The sequence below is a fragment of the Thamnophis sirtalis genome, unplaced genomic scaffold, assembly GCF_051295495.1.
Source record: "Thamnophis sirtalis isolate CommonGarterSnake01/CBP01778 unplaced genomic scaffold, rThaSir2_p1.2 scaffold_11, whole genome shotgun sequence".
Lineage (NCBI taxonomy): Eukaryota > Metazoa > Chordata > Lepidosauria > Squamata > Natricidae > Thamnophis > Thamnophis sirtalis.
The window spans coordinates 31,940,283-31,956,935 of NW_028261391.1; the positions used below are offsets into that span (position 1 = coordinate 31,940,283).

At 39.1% G+C, this 16,653-nt stretch overlaps 1 protein-coding gene across 2 annotated transcripts in view; it reads left to right on the plus strand.

Annotated features, from left to right (window-relative positions):
- DOCK10 (dedicator of cytokinesis 10) overlaps positions 1–16,653 on the plus strand; it is a 137,180-nt gene that overhangs the window by 102,422 nt on the left and 18,105 nt on the right. For both annotated transcript variants that reach the window (XM_087725478.1, XM_087725479.1), the window contains exons 35-45: positions 1,183–1,304; positions 1,763–1,877; positions 2,962–3,028; positions 6,769–6,816; positions 7,268–7,369; positions 9,428–9,552; positions 12,315–12,427; positions 13,105–13,242; positions 13,867–14,049; positions 14,786–14,896; positions 15,657–15,872. In XM_087725478.1, the coding sequence (XP_087581604.1) occupies positions 1,183–1,304; positions 1,763–1,877; positions 2,962–3,028; positions 6,769–6,816; positions 7,268–7,369; positions 9,428–9,552; positions 12,315–12,427; positions 13,105–13,242; positions 13,867–14,049; positions 14,786–14,896; positions 15,657–15,872 (1,340 nt within the window). The remainder of the gene's footprint in view (positions 1–1,182; positions 1,305–1,762; positions 1,878–2,961; positions 3,029–6,768; positions 6,817–7,267; positions 7,370–9,427; positions 9,553–12,314; positions 12,428–13,104; positions 13,243–13,866; positions 14,050–14,785; positions 14,897–15,656; positions 15,873–16,653) is intronic.

Here is a 16,653-nt window from a genome sequence, read left to right on the forward strand (position 1 = left end):
GATACAATTTTTAAAAATGTTGTAACTAGAAAAGAAAACAAAAATAAAAGAATTGTGATTTCCCACATTCATCTATATCAGTGGTTCCCAACCTTTTTTGGCCATGCCCCACCTAAGCTTCTCTAAAATCCTGATGCCCCTCCTCCCTTGACATATAATTCTTATTTTACTCAAAAAGTAAACTCTACTCACGTGGAGGAAGCCTAAAAGGCTATTAACTTGGTTTGAACAAGGTTCAAATTACCCCCATTAAAAATTAAATTGCCCCCCTGTGGGACGTGGGGCCCACATTGTGAACCACTGGTCTACATATACCATTCCTATAGCATTTTTATAATTTTATTTTATTGTCCTCTTATTAGTTGTAAGAGATTATCAAATAAATGATGGTATATCAGTATTTTAGATGTGCTCACGGATGTTTATGTGTGAAAAATCTAACCCAATTTATAGAATAGAAATACAGACAATACTCTACTTAAAAGCAGATTATGTTTCAAAAGTCTGTTGTAAACTTGTTTTGTTTCCAAGTTCACCAAGTATAAAAGAACATGTGCAGTGCATGGATGGTGGCATTGTAAATCCTGACAGCAATGATGTAGGGTCATCTTCTAGAATTGAAATGGTCCATTTTCCACTTTCATGAAGAAGTGATTCAGTGGGCTTTGGATTGTTACAGGAGGGAATGTGGTGAAAGTTAGGAGCGGATGAGAGAGGATTGGTTTCTGGTGCAACGGATACCTGGATATGTACTGGAAGCTGGACTTTTCCTGCCTTCTCCCAACTTTGGGATAGAGACAGATTTGTTTGTATCACAAAAGTTCACAAAGTTCATTAGTAGAGTAATGTTTGTATTGTATACTGTACGGATGCATTTCAAGATGTAATACTAATTGCATACTCAATAAATGTTTCTACTCCTGTGGCTTTTGGTCCATCATGTATGAGAATGTGTCTGAAACTATCTATAGCATGTAAATATGTATCATCACATTTGTCGTTATATGTCTACTGTGTTTCATGCACTCAGCTCATAGCCATTCAACATCTTCATTAACTGACCTGTAGCTTTTCTTAACAGTGTCTAGTCAATGTTACATACTGTTCTTCGGTTTTCATCCTGCTTAATTGTCGTGTCCATAAGCATCATTTTAGCACATTCGTTGTGGCTTTTGTTTCCAGCTTTTTCATCAATAGTTATTCCTGCAGCAAACCATGCTGACTCCAGAGGTTCCCTAGGAAGTCTTGACTCTAACCCGAGTACCAATGAAAAGAACAGTGAAACAAATGAAGCCTGTGAGAAGGTATATATTTCTACAAACTAGGATAGCACAATACTTCAGATTTTAATGGGGAAAGATGATTCCGAGCATATGAGCCATTCATGCAGCACTTGATGGCAACTCTCTAATGCAGCTGCCTCTGGCTCACATGGTGCTACAGTTATTTTATTTTATATTTATTTTATTTATCTATTTATATCCCACTTTTATTATTTTTACAAATATTTAAGGCACCAAGCATATATTCCTTCCTCTTCCTATTTTCTTCACAATAACACTCTGTGAGAAGAGTTAGGCAGAGAGAGAGTGACTGAGAGAGAGACACTGGTCAGCTAACTTTCATGTCTAAGGCAGGAGACTTCTAGCCTGGTGCCTTAACCACTAGACCAAACAGATATAACCAAAGTGGTGTGTGTATATAAAGTATATTTTGGAGGTAAAATTGATTTATCAAGACTCTCCATGTTTTGCCACAACAGATTGTAAGGCCATTGTCTCTGATTGGATCGGCTATTCGTTTTGACAAATTAGATCAAGCAGAAACAAGAAGTCTCTTAATGTGTATTCTTCATATTATGAAAACAGTTTCAGAAGGTAGGTGAACAGTAAACTCTATCTGTACCTGCTTTCTTACTTTTCTGCTGAAGATTATGTTCTCTTGGGAGAAATCTCTTAGTTGCTTAGTTTACAAGACAACAGAGAGTGGCTTTAAAGCAACAATGTGCATCTTTTTTTTTCTACTAATGTGTGGCACATAGAGCCATTTCTGAGGGCACATGAAGCGTTGCCCTGTCAGCTCCAGCGCTCATGTGCATGCTGGTCAGCTGATTTTTAGCCATTTTTCACCCTGTGGAGATTTCCCTGAAGGGTGAAAAACTGCCCAACACGCAAACCGGAGGTTCGGGACGGAGTTCCAGTTTGCATATTGGCTGGTTTTTCACCCTCTGGAGGCTTCAGGAAAGCCTCCTGAAGCGTTTGGAGGGTGAAAAACCACCCAACGGGCAACCCAGAGGTCCGTTCCCCAACTTCCGGTTTGTATTTTGAGCTGTTTTTCACCCTTTCCAGGCTCTAGAAAGCCTCTGGAGCCTGGGAAGGGCGAAAAATGGACCTACTGGGCGCACCGGAAGCCAGAAAACAGACTGTTTCTGGCCTCCAGAGGGCCTCAGGGGGAACGAAAACGCCCTCCCCAGGCTCCAAGAAAGCCATGCGCATATGCACAGGGTAGCAGGGGGGATCACGCGCGCATGTGCAGAGGGTATGGCATGGGGGGATTAAATTATGGGGGTGGGCATGCGAGTGCACGAGATAGCACACGTGCGTGTGCTTTTGGCACCCAAGGCGAAAAAGGTTCGTCATCATTCCTCTAGACAATTCAGGAACCTCAAATTCTTTATTTATTTCTTAACATCGGCAAATACAATTGATGTATTGATAACAAACATGTATAAAAACTAATAGTAGGGTTTTGTTTTAAAAGATTTAACAAGGTGGTTTTAGTAATTCAAAAGCTGAGCATGCTGATGTTTGTATGATGATACAATGTTGATAACAAATCTTGGCACTGTAAATATTGCCATTGGATTCCATCTGATGGATTATATTCACTCTTAAAACAGAGTATGATAACTCTGTAAGATAACAAATAATACATTAATATGTTTCCGTTGTGTCTTCCTAGATACACTGATCTCCTACTGGCAGAGGGCACCATTTACAGAAATAACAGATTTTTTCAGCATTTTAGAGTAAGCTCACTCTGAGGTTTGTTCTTCCAAGGCTGTTGTTGGTATTAATTAAAATAGAAAATAAAATAGAAGAATAATTATACATTTCAATCTCCATATTTTTAATCTTTCAAAAGAAATGCATATCTCACCTAACTTTATGTATCTTATTAATCTCTCTAATCCTTCATGATTTAAATTGTGATTTTTTTTTCTTTACTTAGTTAGTAATTAATAAAAGAGAAAAAAATCCCAATGTTCCATCTAGAAGTATCATAGGTAATATTTCTTGTCTTCAGTATATTGTCTTGTCATAGTTAAATAAGACCTGGCTTTGCCAACTGGCCTAGGGGCCCCAATTGGGGTACATCATTCTGGAAGTGGTTAATAGACTAAGATAAGACACACACACCCCCATGCTGCTCCCTTCCTCCCCAATCTTTATCAATGTTAAGCTAAATTAATGTTACTGGTTATCAATTTAATGTTTTTATTGTGTTTAATTGTAAGTCATCTAGAGCAGTGGTTTTCAACCTGTGGGTCAGGATCCCTTTGGGGATCGAACGACCCTTTCACAGGGGTCGCCTAAGACCATCGGAAAACACATATTTTCGATGGTCTTAGGAACCAAGACACCAATTTTATGGTTGGGGGGTCACCACAACATGAGAAACTGTATTAAAGGGTCACAGCATTGGGAAGGTTGAGAACCACTGGTCTAGAGTCATATCCAGCAAGAGGGATGGCGTGTAAGTTTAATAAATAAAGAATAGAAGAAAAGAACTAATTAACGTCACAGTCACTATTTAACTTCATTGCAACATGAGCTGTTGATATTTTAATGCTTAGAAAATGCAAGTTTTCAGTCATAGAAGTGCCTTGTAGGAAAAGTAACCTACAGAAAATGAATAACAGCTTCACTCAAGGGTCCGACTCATACAGCGGGTCACACGCTCAACCTCGTGTTTCTCTCGGAGCAGTGGAGATGTGATCTAGGTTTAAGGGGTATTAAGATCTTACCCCTGTCATGGTCAGATCACTTCCTGGTGAGGCTCGACTTTCGGAAACCAATCCCCCACTGTAGGGAGGTGGAACCGATTAGGTGGTTCCGCCCCAGGCGCCTGATTGACCCTATGGGATTTCAGACAGCACTTGGTGAGATACCTGACTCTCTGGCCCACAGTCTGGCGGAGTCCTTAGTCGCTGCTTGGAATATAGCGGCGGCGGAGGCTCTAAACCGGATTGCGCCTTTACGGCCTCTCCGCAGCAGTGGATCCAGGAGGGCTCCTTGGTTCACCGAGGAACTCCGGGAAATGAAGCACCAAAAGAGACGCCTAGAGCGACATTGGAGGGCTAGTAACTTTGAATCTGACCGAACACAATTAAGAGCCTTTGTTAGGACTTATCTAGTGGTGATACGGGAGGCAAAATGTGCGCATTTTTCCGCTCTTATCACATCCACAGAATCGTGCCCAGCCGCCTTGTTTAGGATAGGGAGGGATGCGGACGAACCTCTGCAGGGTAGAGCTGAGGAATTTGTTCAGTTTCTGTCGGACAAAATCGCTCGGATTCAGATGGACCTGGACTCCACTTGGACGGTACCAGCCAAGGTGCCGGGGGAAGGTCCTGATCGGATTTTATGGAGCAAGTTTCAACTTGTCGCTCCTGAGGAAGTGGACAAGGCCATGGGAGCGGTGAGTGCCTCCACCTGTTTACTGGATCCATGTCCCTCCTGGCTGGTCTTGGCCAGCAGGGAGGTGACACGTGGCTGTCTCCAGGGGATTGTTAACACCTCTCTTCGGGAGGGATCCTTCCCGCACCCGTTAAAGGATGCGTTGGTGAGACCCTTCCTTAAGAAACCTTCCCTGGATCCAGCCATTTTGAACAACTATCACCCAGTCTCCAACCTCCCATTTGTGGGAAAGGTTGTTGAGAAGGTGGTGGCCTTTCAACTCCGACGGACCTTGGATGAAACAGATTATCTGGATCCCTTTCAGTCAGGTTTCAGGCCTGGTTATGGCACCGAAACTGCTTTGGTCGCGCTGACCGATGATCTCTAGCGGGCCAGGGATAGAGGCCATTCCTCTATCCTAGTGCTTCTTGATCTCTCAGCGGCCTTCAATACCATCAACCATGGTATCCTTCTGCGACGGTTACGGGAGGTGGGAGTGGGAGGCACCATCCTAAGGTGGTTCTCCTCCTACATCTCGGACAGGTCGCAGTCGGTGTTGGTTGGGGGACAGAGATCAACCCCCAAGCCCCTCAAATATGGGATGCCACAGGGTTCGGTCCTATCCCCCCTCCTGTTTAATATCTACATGAAACCGCTGGGCGAGATCATACGTCGGCACGGGATTAAATATCATCAATATGCAGACGATACTCAATTGTTTCTGTCCGCCCCGTGCCAACTCAGTGAAGCAGTTGAAGTGATGTGCTAGTGCCTGGAGGCTGTTAGGGTCTGGATGGGAGCGAACAAGCTTGCACTCAATCCCGACAAGACCGAGTGGCTATTGATGTTGCCTCCCAAGGATGGTCCTGAAATACCACCTCTTAGCCTGGGGGGCGAAGTTATTCACCCCTCGGAGAGGGCTCGCAATTTGAGTGTCCTCCTGGATCCATAGCTGACGTTAGAACATCATTTGTTGGCTGCGACCAGGGAGGCCTTTGCCCAGGTTCGGCTGATGCACCAGTTGCGGCCCTATCTGGACCGGGAGGCACTTCAAATGGTCACTCACGCCCTCGTCACCTCAAGACTGGATTACTATAACGCACTCTACATGGGGCTGCCCCTGAAGAGTGTCTGAAGACTGCAGTTGGTCCAGAATGCAGCCGCGTGAGCGATAATGGGTGTACCTAGATACACCCATGTTACACCTATCCTCCGCGAGCTGCACTGGCTTCCCATAGGTCTCCGGACCCGCTTCATGGTGCTAGTCGTTACTTTTAAAGCCCTACATGGTATTGGACCTGGCTACCTGAGAGACTGCCTCCTGCCATTCACCTCCCAACGACCAATAAGATCACACAGGTTGGGCATCCTCCGGGTGCCGTCGACCGGACAATGCTGGCTGGCGGCTCCCCGTGGGAGGGCCTTCTCTGTAGCTGCACCGGCCTTGTGGAACGAGCTACCCACAGAGATCCGGACCCTCACCACTCTCCCAGCCTTCCGTAAAGTGACTAAGACCTGGCTGTTCTGGCAGGCCTGGGGCTGTTGATTAATTTCCAGCCCCACCTGATGGAATGGATGTTGTATTAATTTTTAATATTGTATTTTTTAAATATTTTAAATGTTTTTACTTTGTTGTGAGCTACCCAGAGTCCCTAGGGAGTGGGCGGCATACAAATCTTATTAAAGTTCAAAGTTCAAAGGGTATTCCAGATAGTGTCTTTAGCTTTTCTATTATGAGTGGATCGTTTTCATGCAATCACTTTTGATATTGTACAAGAACAATTTAACAAAACACACAATGGGAGTTTGGAAAGGCATTTCTTTTCATTGTTGGGAAATCTATAAACTATTTATAAAGCAAATATCTGTCTGCTAAATGCAATAGTGAAGTTTGGTTTTTATGGGAAAGGGGAAGATAGAACAGTTGCTGCATGAAACTAGCATGATTGTGGTCATTTACATGAATGATTTTGCTAATAGAATTCTCATCAGGATTGTACCAAAATCTAGCTGTGATGTTTTGTGAGAGAAGTAAATTAATGCTGTGAATGAAAACCATTTGAGATTATTCCATCTTTTTATCTTTTAGGGTTTGCCTTCAGAATTTCAGATACCTAGGAAAACGAAATATAGTAAGGTAATGTGTTATTCATCAAACAAGTAGCAAAATATTTGAAGGATCAGTGGAATTTAATGTGTAACTGCAAGGAACTTTAGTATGTGTGTGTATTGAATGTAGATGAGCATGGTTATGAATTACAATGAATCCTAGATCATAAATAAATGCTTTTTGTGAATTTTCACTAGGTGTGCATAAACCTTTACATAAGAATAGGCTACAAAACATAATAGACTTTAATGGAAGTTTAGTAATAAGATAAATCATATGGATTGTGTTTGTAAATCCTAGTATAAAGTTTTCATAAGAATTCTAAGCTATGAAACCTGTTTTCTGACCATAGAATATGACTGATACTGTATAAATGTGATACCAGTAATAGGATAGACCTTTTCTGATAAATTTTCCCAATATTTATAGTAATAAATGATATTACAATAAAGTTTTTTATTTTATTCTCTTTTATCAGGAAAATTGCTGCTGCAGTTAAGTTTGCTCAGACCACTCGGAATAATGGAACATTGAAAGGCTCCAGTTCATCTTGTCAAACCTCTGGGCTTCTACCACAGTGGTAAGATTTAATAATATAAATGGAGGGTTGATAAAAAAAACCAGACATGATGGCCCAACAAAGGGTACCTATACCGTTGTTATACATCATTGAGAATCTGGAAGGATTCAGCAACAGGTAGATGCTAATGATGATATTGATATTATTATTAATAGGTTCTTTCTCCCCTAAAATGTGAAAAAAAAATATGTGTCCAAAATCATAAGTAAAACTCATGTGCTAGACTTTTTGATATGTTGAAATCAGATGTAAGAAAGTGAGCTTTTTGATTCAGTTGTGTGTGTACTATGATATTTAGTTCTTACAAAAATTAGTTTGTTCAGCGGCAGTTAATGTATAAACAACAGTTGCCAATATTATTTCCTTGTGTCATGACATATGGATGAATTCAAAGCAGCAGGAGTAAAAAGTAATGCATTGCCTTGCTCTGCAAATCAAAATAATCACTGATTTCATTTTACGGCTAGACATGGGGGGAAGGGAGAAGGAAGCTTTCCCTAATGATGCATTGTAATTGCTTCATCTAATCATCAGTATCAAGTCTCACTGTAACAAAAACATAGCAGCTGCAATGTGTCACATTTCCACTATTACTTCACTGTAAAAAATCACTAGAATAAGCTCTTAAAACATTATTGCCAATCCATCTTATAAGAGCATGAGAGATTCTTACTTTAAAAATCTATGAGGTTAAATATTAATGGCCCAATTGTATTTTTATTAAGATGTTAAGAGATATATACCCAAAATATAACACTTTGCATTTTATTTGTAAACATGCCAGGCAGTTTTCTTAAATGTGACCTTCGAAGTTCCCACCAAAATAGGTCTTTTTTAAAAGCCCATGTTGAAATTTCTAATTATACCTCATGGTGCCAAATATGTCTTTTAATAATTTACCTTTCTAGATATCTTATGCCTTCTACATAACTACGAATCCCAGAATCCCAGACTATCATTTCATCATTGCCATTGGATCTAATTGAGAAAAGAATTTTTTTATTCCCCTAAGATACGAGGAGCCAGCTCTCTACTTCTCAAAAGGATCCCTTGGTATACCTACAAGACTTTTGATAGGCATATCACTGACTTGGTAGAGCTTTGTTCCACTAACTCCGGGATGGAGAATCTATGGCACACATGCCACAGGTAGCACGCGGAGCCATTTGTCAGGGCACGCAAGCCGTTTCCAAACTTCAGGTTTGCCTGTAGGGCTGGTTTAAGCCCTCCGGAGTCGTCGGAGGCCTTCCGGAGGCTTCCTGAAGGCTCCGGAGGACGAAAATGACCCAATGGACAAACCGGAAGTGACTTCAGGGAAGCCTCTGGAAGGTCTCTGAAGGCTTCAGAGGACAAAAAATGGCCCTACAAGCAAACTGGAAGTCACTTCCAGTTTGCTTGTAGGGTCATTTTTAGTCCTCCTGAGGCTTCAGGGAAGCTCCTAAATGTCTCTGAAGGTTCCGGAGCACTAAAAACGGCCCTACGAGCAAACCGGAAGTCACTTCCGTTTTGCTCGTAGGGTCGTTATTTTTGTCCTCTGGAGCCTTCAGGGAAGTTCCTGAAGCCTATGGAGGGCCTCCCGGGGGGGCAGTTGAAACTCCTGAAGCCTCCGGAGGGTCTCCTGGGGGGCAGGGGACGCTGTTTTCGCCTTCCCCAGGCTCCTATAAAGCATCTGGAGCCTGCAGAGGATGACAAAAGCATGCAAAAAATGTGGGTCGTGCATGTCATGCACGCATTCGCGCTGGGGGGTGTTGCGCATTGCATTATGGGTGCGGCACACCTGCGCACGACCCCTCTGCACTTCCACCCCTTCTGGCACACAAGCCAAAAAAGGTTCGCCATCGCTGCACTAACATGTGAACAATTTCTATCTAGTTAACTTTTTTTTTAGCAAGGCTTAGTATAATTCCATCCATATATTGTGTAATAAGCTTTAAATCCTATCTACTACTTACTTAGAAATATTCATGTCTGGAAATGATGCAGGAAAAAAGATCTGTCTAAACTAAGATTTGGAAAAGCTTTGGGATAAACCTGAAACACCGTCTTGTCATTTTGCAGGGGACATTCTGCTTCAAGCAGTGAGGTTCACAAGCATCATAGATCCCAAACTTTACCAATAATCCGTGGGAAAAATGCCCTTTCCAATCATAAACTCCTACAGATGATAGATAGTACAATTCCAAGTAAGTATAAAGGGAGACTTTGTAGCTGAACATTTAATGGGACTATTGTAGTACTTAATGAAATTGCATTCTCCATTCAATGTTATGTAAATAATGTGAGATAATGATAGCTATTATGTTTTGTTGTCTCGTTATTCAGCTTTATATATACACAGTGAAAACATTTACCAGATCTCAATATCTATAGAAAAGTATTTCATGTTTTCCTAGATTATGTTGTGTATTCTTGTGAATTTTATGCTTTTGCATATGGATAAATATTCTTTTTATGATCTCATCCATGTTCTTGTCATTTATGCTTGTTCAGTTGTTATGGAACATTAAGAGTGAAGGCCAGCTGTTGTATTTGATTAAGACAACTTAATTCTATCATTTTAGCATAAAAATTAGACATAAAAGCAATAACTCTAATGTAGTTCTCATATCTGTATTCATTACCATAAATTCTTCCTTTGCAGGTAATTTATAAAATGATAAAAAATAGGTTGATTAATTAGCATCCTATTATTTATTGATAATCATGTACATTAATTCATTGAAATGTAAATCTTACAGCAAATCTGAACAACTATAGGCTTCATGATTGAATATAGTCAGAAAACCAGAATATATGCATAGGTTTCAACTGTCAGTGCTATAAATAGATTCTCTATCCCTGCTAAATTAGCAAAAATTACAATAAACCTACACACAATAACTGAGCATTTGTGGATCCAGGGAAATATTCTTTGACACATATAAATAATCCCTTCTTGCTTTCAATCATTCTTAAATATGCAAAAATGTTACGTGTTTAAAAAAACACGTTTATAAGAACGAATACACATAAATAGGATTTTTAAAAAATAAAAATGTACACACACACACACACACATACATATATATATTTGTAGATTTTCACGGATATAGGTATGCAGGTCTTGGCATATTCGGGTCTTTTCCTGTGTAAGGTTGAGAGTATCTTGGCGACGTTTCAACGAGGTCCCACTCGCCTTCTTCAGGGTGGTGCCTTCAGCTTCGTGCTTGTGCGAGCAAAGCGTGATCGGAGCTGCTGTCTACTATAAATATTGGTGTGTGTGTGTGTAGTGCTGGCTTTGTTGCTGTAAGTGGGTTGGTTGACTGTTGTTATATCTTGATTAGTTGATGGAGTTGATGTATGCAGATTAGTCGGCTGTAACATTCTGTGTGGCTGAGGTACTAGAGTTTGTCCATTAGTCTTTTGTGTTATAACAACCTGGGTAATGGGCTGTGTGATGACATGCTGAGCTCTAGTGTAGTGATATCCTGAGTCCTGTGCTACAACATCCTGGGAGGTTGGCTGCGTTTTAACATCCTGAGCCTTTGCGTTGTAACCTCCTAAGTTCTGTGATGTAATGTCCTGAGCAGATGGCTGTGTTTAACATCCTGGGCTTTGGTTTGGCTCCGAGATTGTGGTCTGGCCATGTGTTCATTGTGTGTGTCAGTTTGCTTTGAAGGGGGATGCAGCAGTTGGCAAGCAAAAAGGCAGAGGCACGAGGCCGAAGATACCTGCCTGAGAATAATGAGTGGGACCTCGTCGAAACATCACCAAGACACTCTCAATCTTACACGGGAAAAGACCTGAATACATCAAAACCTTCATACACACAAACACACACACACAAACATACACATACACTTTTTTTGTTCTGATTTTTCAGTCCTAAAACACTTACAAGCCCTCACAAAATTTATTTATTCAATTTGTATAACCAACTGTTGTGGCCCAGCAGGATCCATTTGAGCTGCTGATGGACTCGGATAGCGAGAAACCCTATGAGTCTGCTATGAAAGATGTGGAGAACCTTGGGCAGGGTTCAGACTCAGAGCAGGGACCAGAGAGGCTGGTTTGGGCACCAGGAGGTGCCTGAGGCATGGAGCAGTGGGGAAGATCAAAGGCAGTTTGTCCCTGAGAAGGGTGGAGAAACGGAAGCAGTAGCTGTGGAGGCAGACTCATAAGAGATAATCAAGCCCAGGTTGTTGTGGCTTGGCCCCTCCTAAGAAAGTAAATAAGTGAGAACTTGGGAGGGGTCCTTTTGCAGGACACAACCGTTCGTAACAGTCTTGAGGAACTTTTGTCTGGTCTGTTTTGTATTTCCGTTCTGTTTGGTTTGGGTTGCTACCAACCCTTCTGGCATGAGAGTGTTGTATGGGTTTTCAGCCAAATGAGTTGTAATTTCTGTGATTAAAGAGTGGCAAATAGCCAAGCCTGTGTCTGTGTTACTCACAGGCTGGAGTGGGGGGTCAGAACAGCCAACCAACTCATTTTTATGTAAATCTTACAACCACAACAAAAATGTTAAGTGGTATCAAGGGAGTGCACTGGTGCAAGATCTACTTTTATTTCTCAAATTAATATTATTTGTATTATAACTAATTTCTTTGAAATTTTGAAGAAGGGAGATGAAGGTGAAATATATGTCTGAAAGTAAATCCAAAAAGTAAATAGGAAGGATTTAAGCTATATCAAAATAAGATTTTAATGTGAAAAATGATCAGTGCGTTTCATCTATAGACAAGTATATTATGATTTATTTAAGCCTATCATAAAATAATTCCTTAAAAATAAGTCCTTAGAGAAAATATTGAAACCAAATATTGAAATCCAGTAGCAAAAGAGTAGAACTTGCTAAAAACACCTACTTTTCTGTAGAAACATATTTAAGAGAGGTGGCAGTTCATAGGTGACTATTGTCATTTGTAGATGACTCAACATTTTTTCTGTAACATTTATTTGGTTGTAGGCACTTCTAATGAAACAGACCTTGTGAATTATGTAGATACGGAAGCCAACATTGCAACAGAAGTTTGCCTTTCTATACTCGATCTGTTGTGTCTTTTCACTCAGAATCATCAGGTAAAATTTTTAGTGCCAAACTTTTTACATGAAAGTCACAATGTCTATAATTTATGCTAAACCTTTATTTAATGGAAGCACAAAATCAACAAGTGAAATGTTTCATATATGTAGACTGCCTATAAATGAAGCTTTCAAAATGAGTCTGATAAAGAGTACAGAGTTACCTCACTGGTCCATTTAGCCTGGTACTGTCAAACATGTTTTACTACAGTCTCTAATATCCTTATTCCATGCTATCAGTTCCCCTTTTATAGAATTTTTTTAATATACCACATTGGGAATGATGTAGCGTAGCTTTTTAGAACTGCAGACAAAAAACTACCTTAGCCTTTTTAGGATTTGCTTAGAATTGAAACCTATCTCCAAAATATGTGCTTTCCCATTAAGCTGTAAAAATAGCTTGTAGTCCTAGGTAAAAGAGATCCTAAACCACCATCACCACCACCCTTACCAAGATAATAAGGAAGTTTTGGCAGAAGAGAGAATGATGGTCAGATGCAAAAACAAAATCATTCCAAGAAACTTTGAAAAACTTAACTAATATTTAAAAAAACATTTAAAATGCCTGCTCATATTTAGACAACAAAGAAAAGAAAAAAGGCGCAGGAAGAGCTAATAAAAGTTCCCCACAGTTTAAATTTTTAAAAAATGAAAATATGTTTGTTACTTTTCAGAGACAACTGCAACAGTCAGATTGCCAGAATACAATGATGAAGAAAGTCTTTGATACTTACCTGTTATTTTTACAAATCAATAATTCTGCAGCAGCTCTTAAGCATGTATTTGCTGCTTTGAGATTGTTTGTGTGTAAGGTAAGACCACATATGGTTTCTCATTTGTAGGAATCCCTTCTCTTTCATCCTTCTCAGCTGGCTGTTGATAAATAACAGGTCTTTTCTGAACAGATAACTTGCAGCAAAGGGCAGAGCCATGTCTTCTATATCTAAGTTTTATGATATTTTGAGAAGAAACTGGAGTTTGGCCTGTTTGACTTCTAAGAGGAGATAATGTAATGTTCTACAGATAATTAAAAGGTCATCATCAGCAAAATTGGGTAGATTTGTTTTCTGTTTAAACTGAGGGCGATACAAGGACCAAGAGGTTGAAATTAAAAATGAGAACATTCCAGTTGAAAATTAGTAGTATAAGGAAATAAGAGGTGTTAATCAATGGTACAATCTGTATAAAACTCCTAAAAAGAGATTTTCAAATATTCATGGCCACTTACCAGATACGGTTTAATGAATTCCTGTACCTAGCTAGACAATTGAAATATATGATCTACTATCTAAAATCCCTTACAAATGACCTATTCTGGTATTAAAGTTGTATATCTAACTAACCTGTTTGTAAAAGTGTATGATTATTGATGATTTCTACTATGGGGAATTATGCATGAGATATATATATTGATTCTTTGTTTTTGTTTTTTAAAGTTTCCATCAGCCTTCTTCCAAGGGCAAGCTGACTTGTGTGGATCATTCTGTTATGAGATTCTTAAGTGTTGTAATCACAGATCACAGTCAACACAGATGGAAGCCTCTGCTCTGCTTTATTTTTTCATGAGAAAAAACTTTGAATTTAATAAGCAAAAGTCAATAGTAAGGTCTCATTTGCAGGTAAGAAAATATTACTGTGGTAACACCCTGGAGCAATCACTGCCTGAAATTTCTCCTGATTTTATAGTGTTGCTGCATTTATTAATTTGAGAGAGGGAACAAAGTATACTTACCAATCACAGAATGCTCTCGTCTGTTTTATTTCATTCTTACTTTAATCTTAATTTTAGATTGTTAGATGCTCAGAATGATGATGCTAACAATAATGACCATAAAAATGACAGTAATAATAATGTCTTCAAAATTTGATATTCTTTAGAAATGTCTTTCAGCCTCAAGATACAGAATTAGTTTGAAACGCAATTCATAAGACAAGTATTTCCCTTCGTACTGAAAGACTATTTAACAGAATATATATATTCATTCATAACTATTCATAACTAGTATTGGGACTCTTACAGGTAAAAACTGTATCTGGTTTTGTTTTTTTTTTTGGATGAAAAATAGCTCACCAAAATTTAAATTTCTTCATACTTAATATAGAAAGATTTTAATTATTGTTACTATTTATTTTATTCTTATACTACACATATTCTTAAGAGAAGGATAAGAATGAAACAATTTGAGGAAAAGAGGAAACTGTTAAAACCTGCTATTAAGTTACTAGTTTGGTCTTTGAGCACAAACAGAGATTGAGACAACAAACACTGTCTATTTTGCTGGTGGTTCTTCTGGGAAGCAAGTTTGTCAGCTTGGTGGTCTGTCTTCATGTTCTCTTTTCTTGTCATCACTTCAGCTCATCAAGGCTGTAAGCCAACTGATTGCAGATGCAGGAATTGGAGGTTCTCGGTTTCAGCATTCTCTGGCAATTACCAATAACTTTGCGAATGGAGACAAACAGATGAAAGTAATTTATTTATTTATTTAACCTGCTTATTTATTTAGACACAGTATTATTATTATTTTTTTGCATTCTTCTGACAATGGATATTTTCCCAGTAGTGCAGTGTTTCTCAACCTTGGCAACTTGAAGATGTCCGGACTGGCTGGGGAATTCTGGGAGTTGAAGTCCGGACATCTTCAAGTTGTCAAGGTTGAGAAACACTGCAGTAGTGACTTATAGTGGCTTTAAAAATCAGTGTGCCATCTTTGAGTTATATGAAGTTCATCCTCATTATTTCTGTATCAAAATAATAAAAGGGTGGGGGAAATAAGTTACTGGGTAGCCTACCTAAATGTGGTTGGATTGTGAAGTATATTTTCCTTTGTTGCTATATCAGATGTTTTGCCATATGGAAATATAATATAATTGCTAGAAAATGCATTACAAATCAATTCATCTGTCATTCAAACCATAGTAATAATAACTCTTGCAAGACCTTTGTTATCCCAAGTTTGATATTATAAAGAAATATCTATTGCAACTTTGTTCAAACATGACAAGCGAATACTGAGAGAGAAAAAGATAATGTGCAGTGAAAGAAAAGAGAAAGCTATTTGATCATGGATAGCTAGGGAGAGGAAACAGCAAACAATTTATTATGACATTGTTATGATGCACACAATCGTTTATTTATCAGGTTATCTGACTTATTCCAAATAGATGTCATTTAACATAATAATAGAGAATTTGTGAACTTAAATTCTCTTATTTCTCTTTCCCAAAGAACAGTAACTTCCCAGCAGAAGTGAAAGACTTGACCAAACGCATAAGAACAGTTTTAATGGCTACAGCTCAAATGAAGGAACATGAGAAGGATCCAGAGATGCTTGTGGACTTACAATACAGCTTGGCAAATTCATATGCAAGTACACCTGAATTACGTAGGACCTGGTTGGAGAGCATGGCCAAAATTCATGCAAGAAATGGAGACTTATCTGAGGTAGCTCATCTGAAACTGATACATTATTTTGTATTTTAAAGGGCTTCTAATAAGCCTTAAAGAACAAGAATTCAACATCACTTTCTGTTTCAATCAATGATATGATATTTGAGGAACTCATTTAAGCAAATTGTCTCCTAAAGCAAGGTGTTTTCTACAAATTCCACCCAAATACATATTGGTGGGTTTGCATTCAAAATAGAGAACCATTTAATCAGTAGCGGAATTCAGGAAATTGTTAAATTCAGGCACTGTGTTAATTTTCAGTGTAATTGTCTTGGTATCACAATATTATAATAATAGCAATAGCACTTAGACTTATATTCCACTTTATAGTGCTTTTTACAGCCCTCTCTAAATGGTTTACATAGTCAGCATATTGCTCCCAACAATCTGGGTCCTCATTTTACTTTCCTTGGAAGGATGGAAGGCTGATTCAACCTTGAGCCAGTAAGATTTGAACTGTCAAACTGCAGCTAGCAGTCAGCTGAAGTAGCCTGCAGTACTGCATTCTAACCACTGTGCCACCTTAAACAAATCTTAAGCTCTTCCCACAATTTCTCTTTATACAGGAGCATGATTTTGTCATAATCCATCAGCAGCTTTAATGATAATGTGGACAGCAGGAAAATATGACCTAATTCTGTACAAGTTTTCTGTTTTTCATAAGAAATTGAAATCAAAATATGTATAACTTGTCACTTAGTAAGTTGAATGCCGTTGTCAAAGCAGCCATGCTGACCTAACGTTTCTTTAATTATTGGCACTTTATTCTAGGAAA